The 12,378-nt window shown below is 41.4% G+C and overlaps 1 protein-coding gene across 3 annotated transcripts in view; it reads right to left on the minus strand.

The window, feature by feature from the left end:
* ASXL3 (ASXL transcriptional regulator 3) overlaps positions 1 to 5,466 on the minus strand; it is a 127,886-nt gene extending 122,420 nt beyond the window's left edge. Inside the window, exon 1 of one of the 3 annotated variants that reach the window (XM_086889270.1) lies at positions 2,945 to 5,466. In XM_086889270.1, coding sequence (XP_086745396.1) covers positions 2,945 to 3,114 — 170 coding nt within the window. In that variant the 5' untranslated portion in view covers positions 3,115 to 5,466. Of the gene's footprint in view, positions 1 to 2,247; positions 2,642 to 2,944 lie in introns of those variants that run through there. The other 2 variants (XM_086889244.1, XM_086889250.1) reach the window with 2 other exon arrangements.
* Between the last annotated feature and the right edge of the window lie 6,912 nt (positions 5,467 to 12,378).

Consider the following 12,378-nt stretch of genomic DNA (forward strand, 5'->3'; position numbering starts at 1 on the left):
GGTAAGTCATGAGTCATTTTTTGTGAGTAGATATCAATCACTTCATTGTTTACTCGTCTGTGGAAAGAAATTGATTTAATCAAACCTTGCAGTAATACATTATTGATGTATCACAAGAAAACAAAGTCATAATGAACCATCAGGGTCCTAACATAAAACACTGTAAGGAGCGGCAATTTCGGCTTCAATCTTTCATTGTGCTTTGCAAACATATTACTATATACAAGTAGCAAAGACAAATGCAAGACTGTAATTGGTCTGAGCAGCAGCACATGTCATTCACATAACAGACTTGGGACAAGCTCTGCAGAACTTAGCAACCCCAAGAGGCTGGACAAAGCCACACTGTGGACCTTGTGTATCTCCATCACTTATACACAGCAGTGTATCATCTTACATGCTACTTGAGTTTAGCAAATCGTTACCCTTCTTTGGGGAAATGTGAAGCAATAGGACATCACGAAAATAAGACTCTTAGCCCTTCTCCACAGCAGTGGCTCAGCCTTTGTTCTCCAGAGGCTTTAAACTTTTCCATGTATTAGACCACATGGGAACAGCGATTTTACTCAATACACAATAAATCCCTTTATGCACATTTGTCAAACAAAATACAGCTTACAATGGTAACTGTAGCAGCAGCTTGAAAGATTAAAGTTAAGATAGCAATTTGATGTATTTTATACACCTCTGAATGCACGTTTGTCAGTTTAGAGCACGGAGAAACAAGCACTGTAGCAACATCTGCTGCCAAAACTACTTTGGCAAAGGTGAGTGAGTATTTTACTGCAGCAAAACTTCTGTTACAACCACGAGAAATAAGAGAGTACAGTAGCGACACCATATCACAGCATCTTCACTAATGCTGCATTATTACAAAATGTTGGGGGATGTATAACAAGCCACATCATAATTTAGCACTGCCCAAGCCTACGAGAGTACCTCGATACAGCTTACAGAGACATCTATAGGTAGTGTCTGTCTAATACCTTATAATTATTTACGTAGGAGAGAGAGGCTGAACTTCCTATCTAGGAATTCATATAATGAGGTGAAAACATTTTTACAAGGAAAGTGCTTCACAAATACACTAAACAAATAATAGTAATAAGACAGCATTACCCACTACCAGAAACAGATGCAACACTAGTAAGGGCATGTCACTTAAACAATTCAATCTGTATCAGAGATGAATAACAGATAAAGTTCATTTAGATACAAAAAAGCAACGTAGCCAGCAGCCTATCTTTCCAGCTTTGTCATCTTTCTACGCACTCGGCTGGAGCTGAACTAGACCCAACTTTGCAGAAGACACGCAAACGGACATGTACAACCATACGTGCCGTACAGAGCGTAACTATTCGCTGTAAAATTCCTCGAATAGAGAGAACCCAGACATACTCCGAAACGGGAAAACAACATCAACAATGTACTCTGTTACACTAAGCAAACAGTAATACAGAATCATGAGAACAGATACAGTAGGGTAAGGGAGACAGTTTCTTAATGAAGTGGGAATGGACCGGGTCTCCAGAGCCACGGAGCCTTTCCAGAAGCGGCTTACACTGCGCTGGACATTGCCGGGCTCCGTGGTGGAAGTAGAGAGGGTGAAGCTGAATCCCGGGTCAGAGTTGTCTCTAACGCCCCTCACCCCTGTCCTGTCCCCACTAAAGGGATGGAAAGGCAAATCCCGGCGATTTCACTTTTCTCTAGATTAAAAGGAGGGATTTCCTCGGGATATCTGATGCAGGAACTTTGCAGAGATAGACACGATCTCTGGGTAATTACACACACATACACATGCAGAAAGAAGAAAAGAATAGAGGCATTTCCTCACGCGTACACCGCGGAAGGGACGTAGGTATTTCTCCTCTCCAGGCAGGCGGGGACGGGCGGCAGAGGCGCGGGCTGCCCGGAGCGCCAGCCCGGCTCAGCCGGGCACACGCACCCGCAGCCTCCCGCCGCTCCCGCACGGGCACTCCCGCGCTCCTTCCCGCTCCCTCGCACACACGCCCCGGCTCTCACTCCCTCGGTCTCCCCCGCACTCGGAGCCCCTCGCACACTCTTTCCCCCAGACTCGCTCACACGCTCTCGCTCTCTCTCTGTCTCTCCCCCTCCCATCCCGCCCCACAGTGGCCCCGGCCGCCGGCAACAAAGCGGCGGGCGGGCAGCGCGCCGGGCTGGCGGCGGCGGGACGCGCTCACCCCGCACACGCACACACAAAGCTGCCGCTGCCACCGCGGCACCTACCAGGCGGGCAGCCTCGGCCCAGGTGCGGTCCTTCTTCTTCCTCTTGTCTTTCATGTTTGCATCTCATTGAGGTGGTTCGGGGGGGGGGAGCGGGGGGAGGGCGGACCGGGAGCGGGGGGGGGGCCCGGAGGGGTTCCGCACGGACAATGATACGGTGACACCGAGCTCTGGAGCCCCCGGGGCGGGAGGGGCGGGGGCGGAGGAGGAGGAGGAGAAGGAGGAGGAGGAGGGTGGGGGCAGAGGCTCCCCGCGGCGGCGGCACAGCTGTGACAGCTTGAGGGATGCTCCGCCGCGCTCACAACAATGCGCTGTGACGTCACGCGGGGGAACCGCGCCCGCGCCCAACATCCCCGCGGCGGCGGCGGCGGCGGCGGCGCCCCCCGCCCCAGAGCGCGTCCGCCCCCCAAGCCTCGCGAGAGCGGGGCCGCGGGCCGGGGGCGGCGGCGAGGGGAGCGGGATGGCGGGCCGGCCGGCGCCGCCGCACTACAACTCCCGTGCTGCTCCGCGCCGGCTCCCCGGGGACGCGGCGCTGGGGGCGCTGCCGGGGCGGGGGCGGCGGCGGTCGGAGGTGGCGGCGAGGGCGGCCCCCGCGGCCCCTTCTCCTCCCTCTCCGCCCTCTGCCCGCTTCGCGCCGCGTTCCGTAAAACCAGCCCGACATACCGCCCGGCCATCCCCCGGCGTGAGAGCTCGTACTTACGGCTGGGGCAGTCCCCCGCCCCGGCGGTGCCCGCCCGTGCCCTCCTGGCTTCGGCCGGACCCTCTGCGGGAATGCCGGGCCAAAGGCAGCCCCGGGCGGGCCGGTGCCAGCGCGCAGGGACCCCGCGTTAGCGTTTCAGCTCCTTTTCTTGTCGGAACAGGAAAGAACATCTTGTTCCAGGGTGTAAACAAAGGGAGTTGATGTGCTGCGCTCGTAAAACCGCCGAAGGAGGTTTTCTTTAATTGGATGACCCAGGATTAAGATACCCACGAAATGCGGAGCGAAGGGACTTGGCACACCTTCCTGAGTTGCAGGATATTGTTATGCGGGTTTCCCCCCTCCCCCGCCCGTGTTTGCTCCCTTCGCTCAGTTATTAAACTGTATTAGGAATATTATCGAAATACATTAGATATTTTTTGCTTGGATTGAAACGAGTTAGAAATTACTCGGGGTTTTCTGTATCCATCTATTCAGTGCCTGCTCCCTCTCCTTTGTCCTCTCAGCAGCACCCGTGTTACGCCTTGCCTTATTCCTTTGGTAACATTAAACCTTATTTCTCCGAAAATACACAGTTTAGTGGGGGGAAAGAATAACTACCGCAATGCTTAGCCTGTTTTATCAAGAAAAGGACCAGGACAGCACCGATGACCCTTCAACCCCCCCAAGGAAACAGAAGAACCTGAGAGCACCTCCCAAACGTTCTAAACGAGCATTCACATAGTCTGGTGTTTTGGCTCTTCCGCCTCATATTTTAATAGGAAATAACACATGGAAGATAGCACCTTTCCAGATTTCATGATTCACTCCCACTTACATAAAAATATTAAAAATATGAGGAAAACAAAATTCGATTAAAGCAGCTGCTTCTACATTTAGTTTTGATTCCAGTCTACAAAGCATTAAGCAGAGGATTTGAGTACGCCTCAGAAATGTTCTTCAGAAAAATGTTGCAAGTGCAATGTTTCAGGTTTGACAGTGAGGTTGTGCAAAAATTTTTACAATCAGACAGTTGTTGAAACAGGTACGTATTCCTTTGTTATTTACTGAATGCTGTCTTTGTCACCTTAGTAACATTTAGAAAGGAAATGCTTGCTTTTACTATCATTTCTCTATGTTTTGTGGTTTGACTTCATTTTCAGCTTTTCATGTCTCTGACCTACTTCAGTTTCTTTTTACCTTTGTATTTCCTCACCTTTAGTGACTTTGTATTCCAAATCATGCAGGTTTTATTCACATCTCATCCCCCATGCTAAAAGCCTAAGTCTGTAGTAGTTGAGTACTTCATTACAACTGCCTTTGAAATACCTTCATTGTTTTCAGTATTGTAAATACAACAAAATAAAAAGAATGTGGGGACATTTATCGGTCATTGCCATCATAACCAGCCGTTGGAAGACAGAAAGAAATATTCTTCATTAGTTCCCACCTCTTCATGGGTAGCATCTTCACGTACATAACATGAACTGTTATGAGACCTCTGGTGTTGTACTGGTGGTGCTGGACAGAAAAGGGCATTTGTAGGGAAAAGAAGTTCAGGGAACCCCCAAAGCTAATCTGACTATGGATTTTTTGGTTGGTTTGATTGGTTTCTAATATTGTCTGCTGCAGTCAGGATTAGACTTTCTTCTGTGGATCCCTGGAATAATCTTTTTAGTTCTGCATCCTTTCTATTACAATGGTAAAGAAGCAAGACCAGTGTCATGCTGTCATTTAATTTTTTTGCATCATTACTACACAGTCCAGATGCTCTTAAGTCAAAGAACGATTTGGATTGGAAGGAACCTTAAAGATCATCTAACTCCAGCCACTCTGCCATGAGCAGGGACATCTCCCACTAGACCAGGTTGCTCTATGCCCCTTCCAACTTGGCCTTGAAAGTTACTTCTGTTCACATGAAAATGGTTAGAAATCATATAGTGACAATTAGTGGCACTGCCTTTGCTGGAGAAAGAAAACCTGTTGTGCAGTTTGCTGTAGTGGAGGACCCACTGGAGAGTACCCAGCAGAGCAGAGAGCTGGGGGGTACTCTCTATGTTTCATAAAAACATAAAACAAAAACATAAAAAAAAAGGAATCTGTACTCCTGAAATAGATTTTTTTTCCGCAATAAATGTTGTAGCTGAATCCAATAAAGTTTGCCAGCTTACACAGAAACCAAGTGCCTCAACAGAACAGTACACTTCTGCTTTAAGGGAGTTAAAAATCATGTGTAAGTCTAGAAGCACAGAAAAAAAGGTCAAGTTCATCTTATGGAAGAAAGCATTTGCTATTGATAATAGTTACTATTTATTGCATGAATTGGACCTGACACTACTGGAGATTATAACTGTTGCTTCTCTAACTGAATTGGCAATAAGAAAATTGAGAAATGGTGAACTGCCTTCAAACTGCAACCATTGGAACTAGGGCTAAAAGCTCAACATATATAAAATGTATAAGTGTGTATATATCTGTGTGTATGTGTAAATATTTACAGCATATTGCAAATCTTATTGAATAACCTGCAAATACTGCAGAGGGATGTTGCATTAAAATACGTAATGAATTTTAACATTTATGTGATATTATGGTACCAGATGTTACTGTTTTGACCATGGATGGAATCAGTTCTTTATTATGGATGTATTTGTATACAGTTACTTTTTCTTGCATCCGTAGAATGGTCAAATGATACTCAAATAAGATTTGAGGCTGATTTATGAGCTTCAGTACTCAGTGAATGCATTTACGTGAACTGCTATAGAAGTTTTAGGCTTCACATTATCTAGTAAGCCACCTGAAGCCACCTTATTCTTGTTTCCTGCACAGAAAAAATAGTTTTGATGTCTGCCAATTTTTATTCTTGTGTACAGTAATACTCCTGTTAAGCAAAAATCTGTAAGCTCCACTTCTTATTCAAGTGTTTGTATATATGTAAATATGCATTGCTTCAATACAATGAAACACTGTTTCAATACAAATTCCAGTTTCAGCTCTTACAAAAGAAGTAGTATCAGCTGGTACATGAAAATGCCATATGTGTGCAGAATGATTTATTCACAGCATGACAATTCAGTCTAATGTGCCACTTCTACAATGGAAATTATATTCTCTACAATTGAAAAAGAGATGCTGAGTTACAAGATAATTAAAAAAATATCCCAGAAGATACTAATGGAGTCACTGAATTTCCTTAATTAATATTAGCACAGTGGTAACAAAAAACAAAGCAGAAAATTTGGGTTTGTGTGGACTTAGTGGAAACCAAAGCCATTGGGATTGCCAACTGACAGTAAACCATTTACAAATACTGGTGTCATAGTTGTAGAGGGTGTTTTATACTATTGATTAAAGAATGCCTATTGCCAAATATCCAGGCAGTTTGAGCTTCACAGCATTTATTTCACTTAATGTAACTTTTCTCTTTTAATCATACACCATATGGTCCTAAATCAGCATCCTGAGTTTTTGAAATATGTTACTACATCATAATAACAAGCTCAGAATCTGGTATTATCAGGATGATGTTACTGTATTTGGAGAGTCTCCTGAAGCTGATGAAAAAAACCATATCCTACAGGCCATACTTTGTATGGGAGGGTGAAAGTTAAATTTTGCTAAATACTAACTCATATGCACAGAGTATTCTTTACTTGAAGATGCCATCTCTTCTTTGAGATTGGTAGAGGTCATTGTAATATGTGGAAGAGCTCACTCTTCCCCCTGTCCCTCCCCCCTCCCCCCCCCCAAAAAAAAAAGTCACAACCATATTTTTCAGTTCTCAAATCAAGGTGTAAATTATTTAGGTACACTTAAATTATGTACATTTTTTCTAACTGTGCAATATGTGCAGAACTATTAAGCACAGTGCACTGTAAAATCTTAAACTTACCTGAGACCTACCTCACAATAGAAAATTTTCAAATAATGAAAGCTTTTTGTTTAAATACCAAGGATTTATTTTGCTGGCTTTAGAGTTCACCACAATTGTCATTATTTTTATCTCAGACCAGGAATGGCCAGATACTGTAAATGTAGGGTTATTTCCTTTTCTCCCTTCTGTAGCTCTCCAGCAGGCAGATAAACACTCTTTTTTATGGCACTGCAGCTGATCTAATAAATGTGGTTGCAGCTAAGCTGTGGTCCACTTTGCCCTCCCAACATGTGAGAAGTGATACACCCAGCATAGAGAACTTCCCCAGCAGTCACCTTCCAAACTACCTCCAGGCAGCACTTCCCTTGGGCATGCTGGCCATCATTTCTTGTAGTACGGATATGGAACTACCCTTTTCCAAATCCATAGGGACAATTTCTATGAGAAGACCGTTGTCTTTGAGCGATGAACAGTTTACAAGATGCCATAAAAATGTTGGAAGGAAAACATTTCTTTGTACATACACAACAGAAGAGTAGAGAACCTGCCTCTGAGGCATTGCACTCCAACTGCATATAGATCACACCTCCTGGCAGTTCTGTAAACCTCAGAGGAGCAGGAAATGTCTGCAGATGGCTCACAAGATTACTTTCATTTTTATATGACACAGTTTAGTCAAATCAAAACCAGAGCAGCTGATAGTTTATCTCATCTGCTCTTTTTTAGATGCTTATCTGGTTGATTATATGGAAGTTGCTGCATGGATTATAAATATGCAATTACAAGAGAAAAAAATTAAAACTGTTTACTTGTGGTGTCTGATTTAACAGAAATTACGTATCTTCCTATCTAGGAAGAGATTCCAGAACTCCAAATATATGGATGCTATTCTAATACCATATCTCAACCTACAGAATGAACTTCACGCACAAGATAGACATGTGATGAAATATCACCTCAAGTTATATAGAATTTCAAGGAATTGTGAAGGTGTTCCAGAGGAGTTACAAGCAAAATTAATACAACGTGCTCATGGTAAGTCTCAAGTTGTCACAACAAACCAAAGATTGCAGGACAAGTACTGGTATTTAGAACCTGATATGAAGGACTGAAACTTAATACTAAAACTACTTACCAAAATTAACACAAGTGATTCATGTAGTACTCTTACAACCTACACCTTGCAATTATTTTTTTCTGTGAATGACTGATATCTCAGTCAGTTTTGGCAATCACATGATTTTTTGGCAATTATTCCAGCTATCTAGCTATCTTTCTGTAATAGACAACCATAAAATGACCCAACAGAGCATTTACCTTTTGTGACATCTGCTGCTACACTTGCTTTCTGATCACCCACAACTGAAAGCTGTAAGAATTAGTACCATGTAACTTCTTGCAATGAATTTTTTTATTTTCTGGGACTATATATATAAAATGTCATCATCAGGCTATAGTAAAGCTGATGAGGAACTAGAATTTTAGAAGAGTATTCACAGATGACCTTAAAAAATACAAAAAATCCAAACCAAACAAAGTAGCAAACAAAAACAAACAGAACCCAAACCAAAACAAAAAAACCCCACAATCTTTCAAGACCTTCTCAATGGACTAATTGCAAATTTAAGGAGTAAAATGCCATGAATGTAAACACATAAATAATTTCCTAAACTAATGCCTGGAGACTACACACATTGAACTAAATGGTGCTCTGTTGAGATTCATTTACAAAACACACAGTCCAACATCATGAAAAGTAATAAAGATCATGGTTGTACTACAGATATGCAATTGAAATTTGTCTTTGTAACTTCAAAAGCATGGAATCCTGTGAATAGGGAATTCAGAATTTAAGTTGTCTCTCTAGCTTGTTGGGGGAAAATGACTACACACGTATAAGCTATCTTTGGGATAAGTACACACCTGCTTGCACCTGCTTGCCAAGGGCAACTTGGAAATATTTTGAATTGTTTGTGCATAATGGATTGCTTTCCCTTACCTTCTCTGCATTGCAAGATAAGTGAACAACACAGTCTGCTCAGCCTTCTGCTATTTGCAGGTAGCAACTACATGCATCTGCAGCTTTTAGACAATAACAAAAATAGGAGAGAAATAAAATATTAGTTTATTAACACCACAGACTTCTTAAGGAGAATGGGGTTGATGCAGTACTGGCAGAGGTCATTTCTCAGGTGCACTGATGTGAAAAAGAAACTTCTGTCTGGGGAATTCTTTTTTTGTGTTTAGTCAAGACTCTTGCTGCAGAAGTGGTGGTGGGTTTTCTCTCTTGCTGCTCTTTTATGGCTGTGAAAACAACCATCAGGTACACCACATATCATATGTTACAACACATATATCATATGATGCTTCAGCACAGATCTATTACCAAATCTGGTCTAGATTTATTATATTTCTCTATTTGAGCTGTGCAACTCTACTGGAAGAACAACATCTCTCCTGAAGTTAGCAGACAAATCTGTGAATGCTTGGAACAAAGAAAGACATTGAGGTGCTGGAGCGTGTCCAGGGAAGGGCAATCAAGTTTGTGAAGGATCTGGAGAGTAAGTCCTATTAAACGTGGCTGAGGGAGCTGGGGATGTTTAACCTGGAGAAAAGGAGGCTTGGGGAGACCTTATCAGTCTCTACAACCATCTGAAAGGAGGTCGCAGCAAGGTGGGGGTTGGCGTCTTCCCCCAGTCACCTAGTGACAAGACAAAATGACATGGCCTTAAGCTGAACTAGGGAAGGTTCAGGTTGGACATTAGGAAGAATTTCTTCATGCAAAGAGTTGCTAAGCATTGGAATGGGCTTCTTAGGGAAGTGGTGAAGTCACCATCCTTGGAAGTGTTCAAGAAATGACTGGACATAGCAGTCAGTGCTGTGGTTTAGTTGACATGGTCATGTTTGGTCAAAGGTTGTACTCGATGGCCTTGAAAGTCTTTTCCTACCTTAATGATTCTGTGATTCTGTAATTCTGCTGATTGAGGGCCCAGCTCTGCAAGACGCCCCATTCACACCAATACTTGCAGTGCCAGTGCCATTTTACATATTGTCTTATACTAGTGATTTAAGTGTAATATGATAGAAGCCAAAAAATGACCAAATAACATAGTTATTAAAATGACAATATTTTCTTTATTTATCATAAAAAGGTAAGTGTTGTAATTTGCAGCAGAGACTGGTCCTTGGGAGTGTGAATGTGATGCCTTACGTGTAATGTGGTTACCATAAATGTAATGTGGTAACCACATCAGATATTAGTTTCTAGGCATCATAACAGCAAAAGCGTGTACATATATGTGTAAGTTTAAGTTATGCACATTTGACTTATATACTCTTTTTAAAGTGTTAACAAATAATAAGTTTAAGCATTCAATATCACGCAAGAAACCAAGACTTACAAACATGCTTGTTAGAACTATGAGGTTAAAATTTTTAAGGCCAGTTTTCAGTGCTTTGTTTCTTCAATCATTCTTTTTTTGTTCTCAGCTACTCTCTGTTATATCTCAGATAAACTTACACCCATGTTTAGGTAATTCTATTCCTTTATTTCCTTTAAAACTCCTATTCACAAAGGAATAGAATCCATTTTCTATACTCTAGCCATTCAACCAGAGATCATTTAGACCTTAAAGAAACAAAGAAAATTAGTATTTGATACCACCTTTTTTCCTTTTGTAGGAAAGAATTTTCCACTGTTGTTAAGAAGTAATACTTTCATTTCTATTCATATATACAGTTCATCATGTTTATTATAGGCTGCAAAATTAAATTAAAATATAATAACAGTACTGAGCATATGGCACATCACAGTTTAGTTGTCATCTATTTGCCCACCCAGTGATATTTCAAAGTTTAAAGGAAGATGAAGTCTGAATCCCTTTCTATTCCCAGTTCTATAGATTTTTTAATTTAAAATATGTGAGTGGCCCACTGAAGTTCTTGAGACTGGCTGTGTTAAGGAAATATTTGAACATTGGTAGATCCAGGCTCCCAGCATGTCAGCATCTAATACATGCACGGGAAACTCTTTGGCTGGATTGAAGAGGGCACATGGAAGAGACACATACCTATGATGTCTGGATCTGCTGTTTCTTTGTAAATTCTTAAACAATAAAAAGTCAGTGTAGCACTTTTCTACTACGCCTAGTACATCTTGTACTAAGATATGGAGATAACTTAGAGAAATTAATGTTTTAATTCTCTATTTTCTATTTTTTTTTAAAGCATCCTTTTAAATATGTGAGTTTATGAAGTCAAGAAAGTCAATTTTAAGTAACCATTTAAAATTAATTAAAAACAGACGAGATGATTTTGTGTGTTCTGCTAGAAAAATTAGCACCTATGGATGTTCATTGTCATCACTGCATGTTGACTGCATAACTCTGCTGGGTTTTATATGGCCCTTGTGAAGTTTGTGGACAGGAAAGCTTATCAACACATTATGAGGAGTTACTGGAAAGCTAATTTGGAAAATGTAGGGATTTGCATGGCAAATGACTCTTTTTAGAGCCTGAGGCTAGGGCAGGGGCAGGAAGTAAAGGTTACAAGGCAGATTATAAGTGTGTGTGCAATTCATAATGAAGGTTTGTGGACTGTGAACTTTGTAGATCAATCACTTTAAATAGTTGCCTTTTGGGTTATTCTAAACAATTATAAGGGGAAAAACCTGTAAGGAAGTTATTTGGGGAAATGAAAGAATCTAACACATATTTTTAACAGGAGAGTATAATTTCTCATAACTGCCTTTATAACTGACTTGGTTTCTCTACTTAATTTGCATTTAAGAGACGATTAAAATAACCTTATAATTTTCTGCATTCATCCTGCTTCAAGTTATGAAAGAGGAAAGAAATTATTTATGCATAATTATTGAAAGTGTTTGCAAAAGGATAATATCCTGTATGCATAGCATTTACCCTGCCTTTATAAAGGCCAGCCATTTGCATGCATCAAAAATAAGACTTTTTATAAAAAAGGAGAAGTTGCCTTTATTTGATTTAAAAGATCTAAATTGGTTATTTATAAACAAGCAAGGTAACTGGTACAAGGACTGCATTACAAGCAGTTTTTCAAAGCATATGAAAATTTTCTATATTAATAAGCATTGTGGGAATAAAACATCACTTACAGCAGTCGAGTTATAATGATATTTTAGGTAGATAAATTAGAGCATTACAGCTCTGGAGCAAAAAGCCTACTGTAAAACTTCCTTACACAACATATGCTAAATTCTTAGGTGCAAATTTGCCATTGAGGAAGGGGCCAGCTCACGGCCTATACATCATTTACATCATGCATGACAGTCTACATTACCTTTTATGTAGGAGCATAGTACAGTGAAAAGACCAAGATGTGTTTTTAATCTTCCACGTGACAGAGATCAGTGCTGTTTTTCAGCTGATCGGTGCTCACTCAGCAGCCCAGCCTCATCAACTGCAAACACATCCCATCCCAAGTCCATTTAGCCTATAAGTGAATGTGTCCTAGCAATTTCAAAGAAAAATTTTTCATTTTTAGTTTTCCACATCAGGATCAGTCCAAGGTTGCTAAGATGTATACAGTGCTGTTCCTCTAATTA

This window comes from Cyanistes caeruleus, chromosome 1 (genome assembly GCF_971803275.1).
Source record: "Cyanistes caeruleus chromosome 1, bCyaCae1.hap1.1, whole genome shotgun sequence".
NCBI classification, from domain to species: Eukaryota; Metazoa; Chordata; class Aves; order Passeriformes; family Paridae; genus Cyanistes; species Cyanistes caeruleus.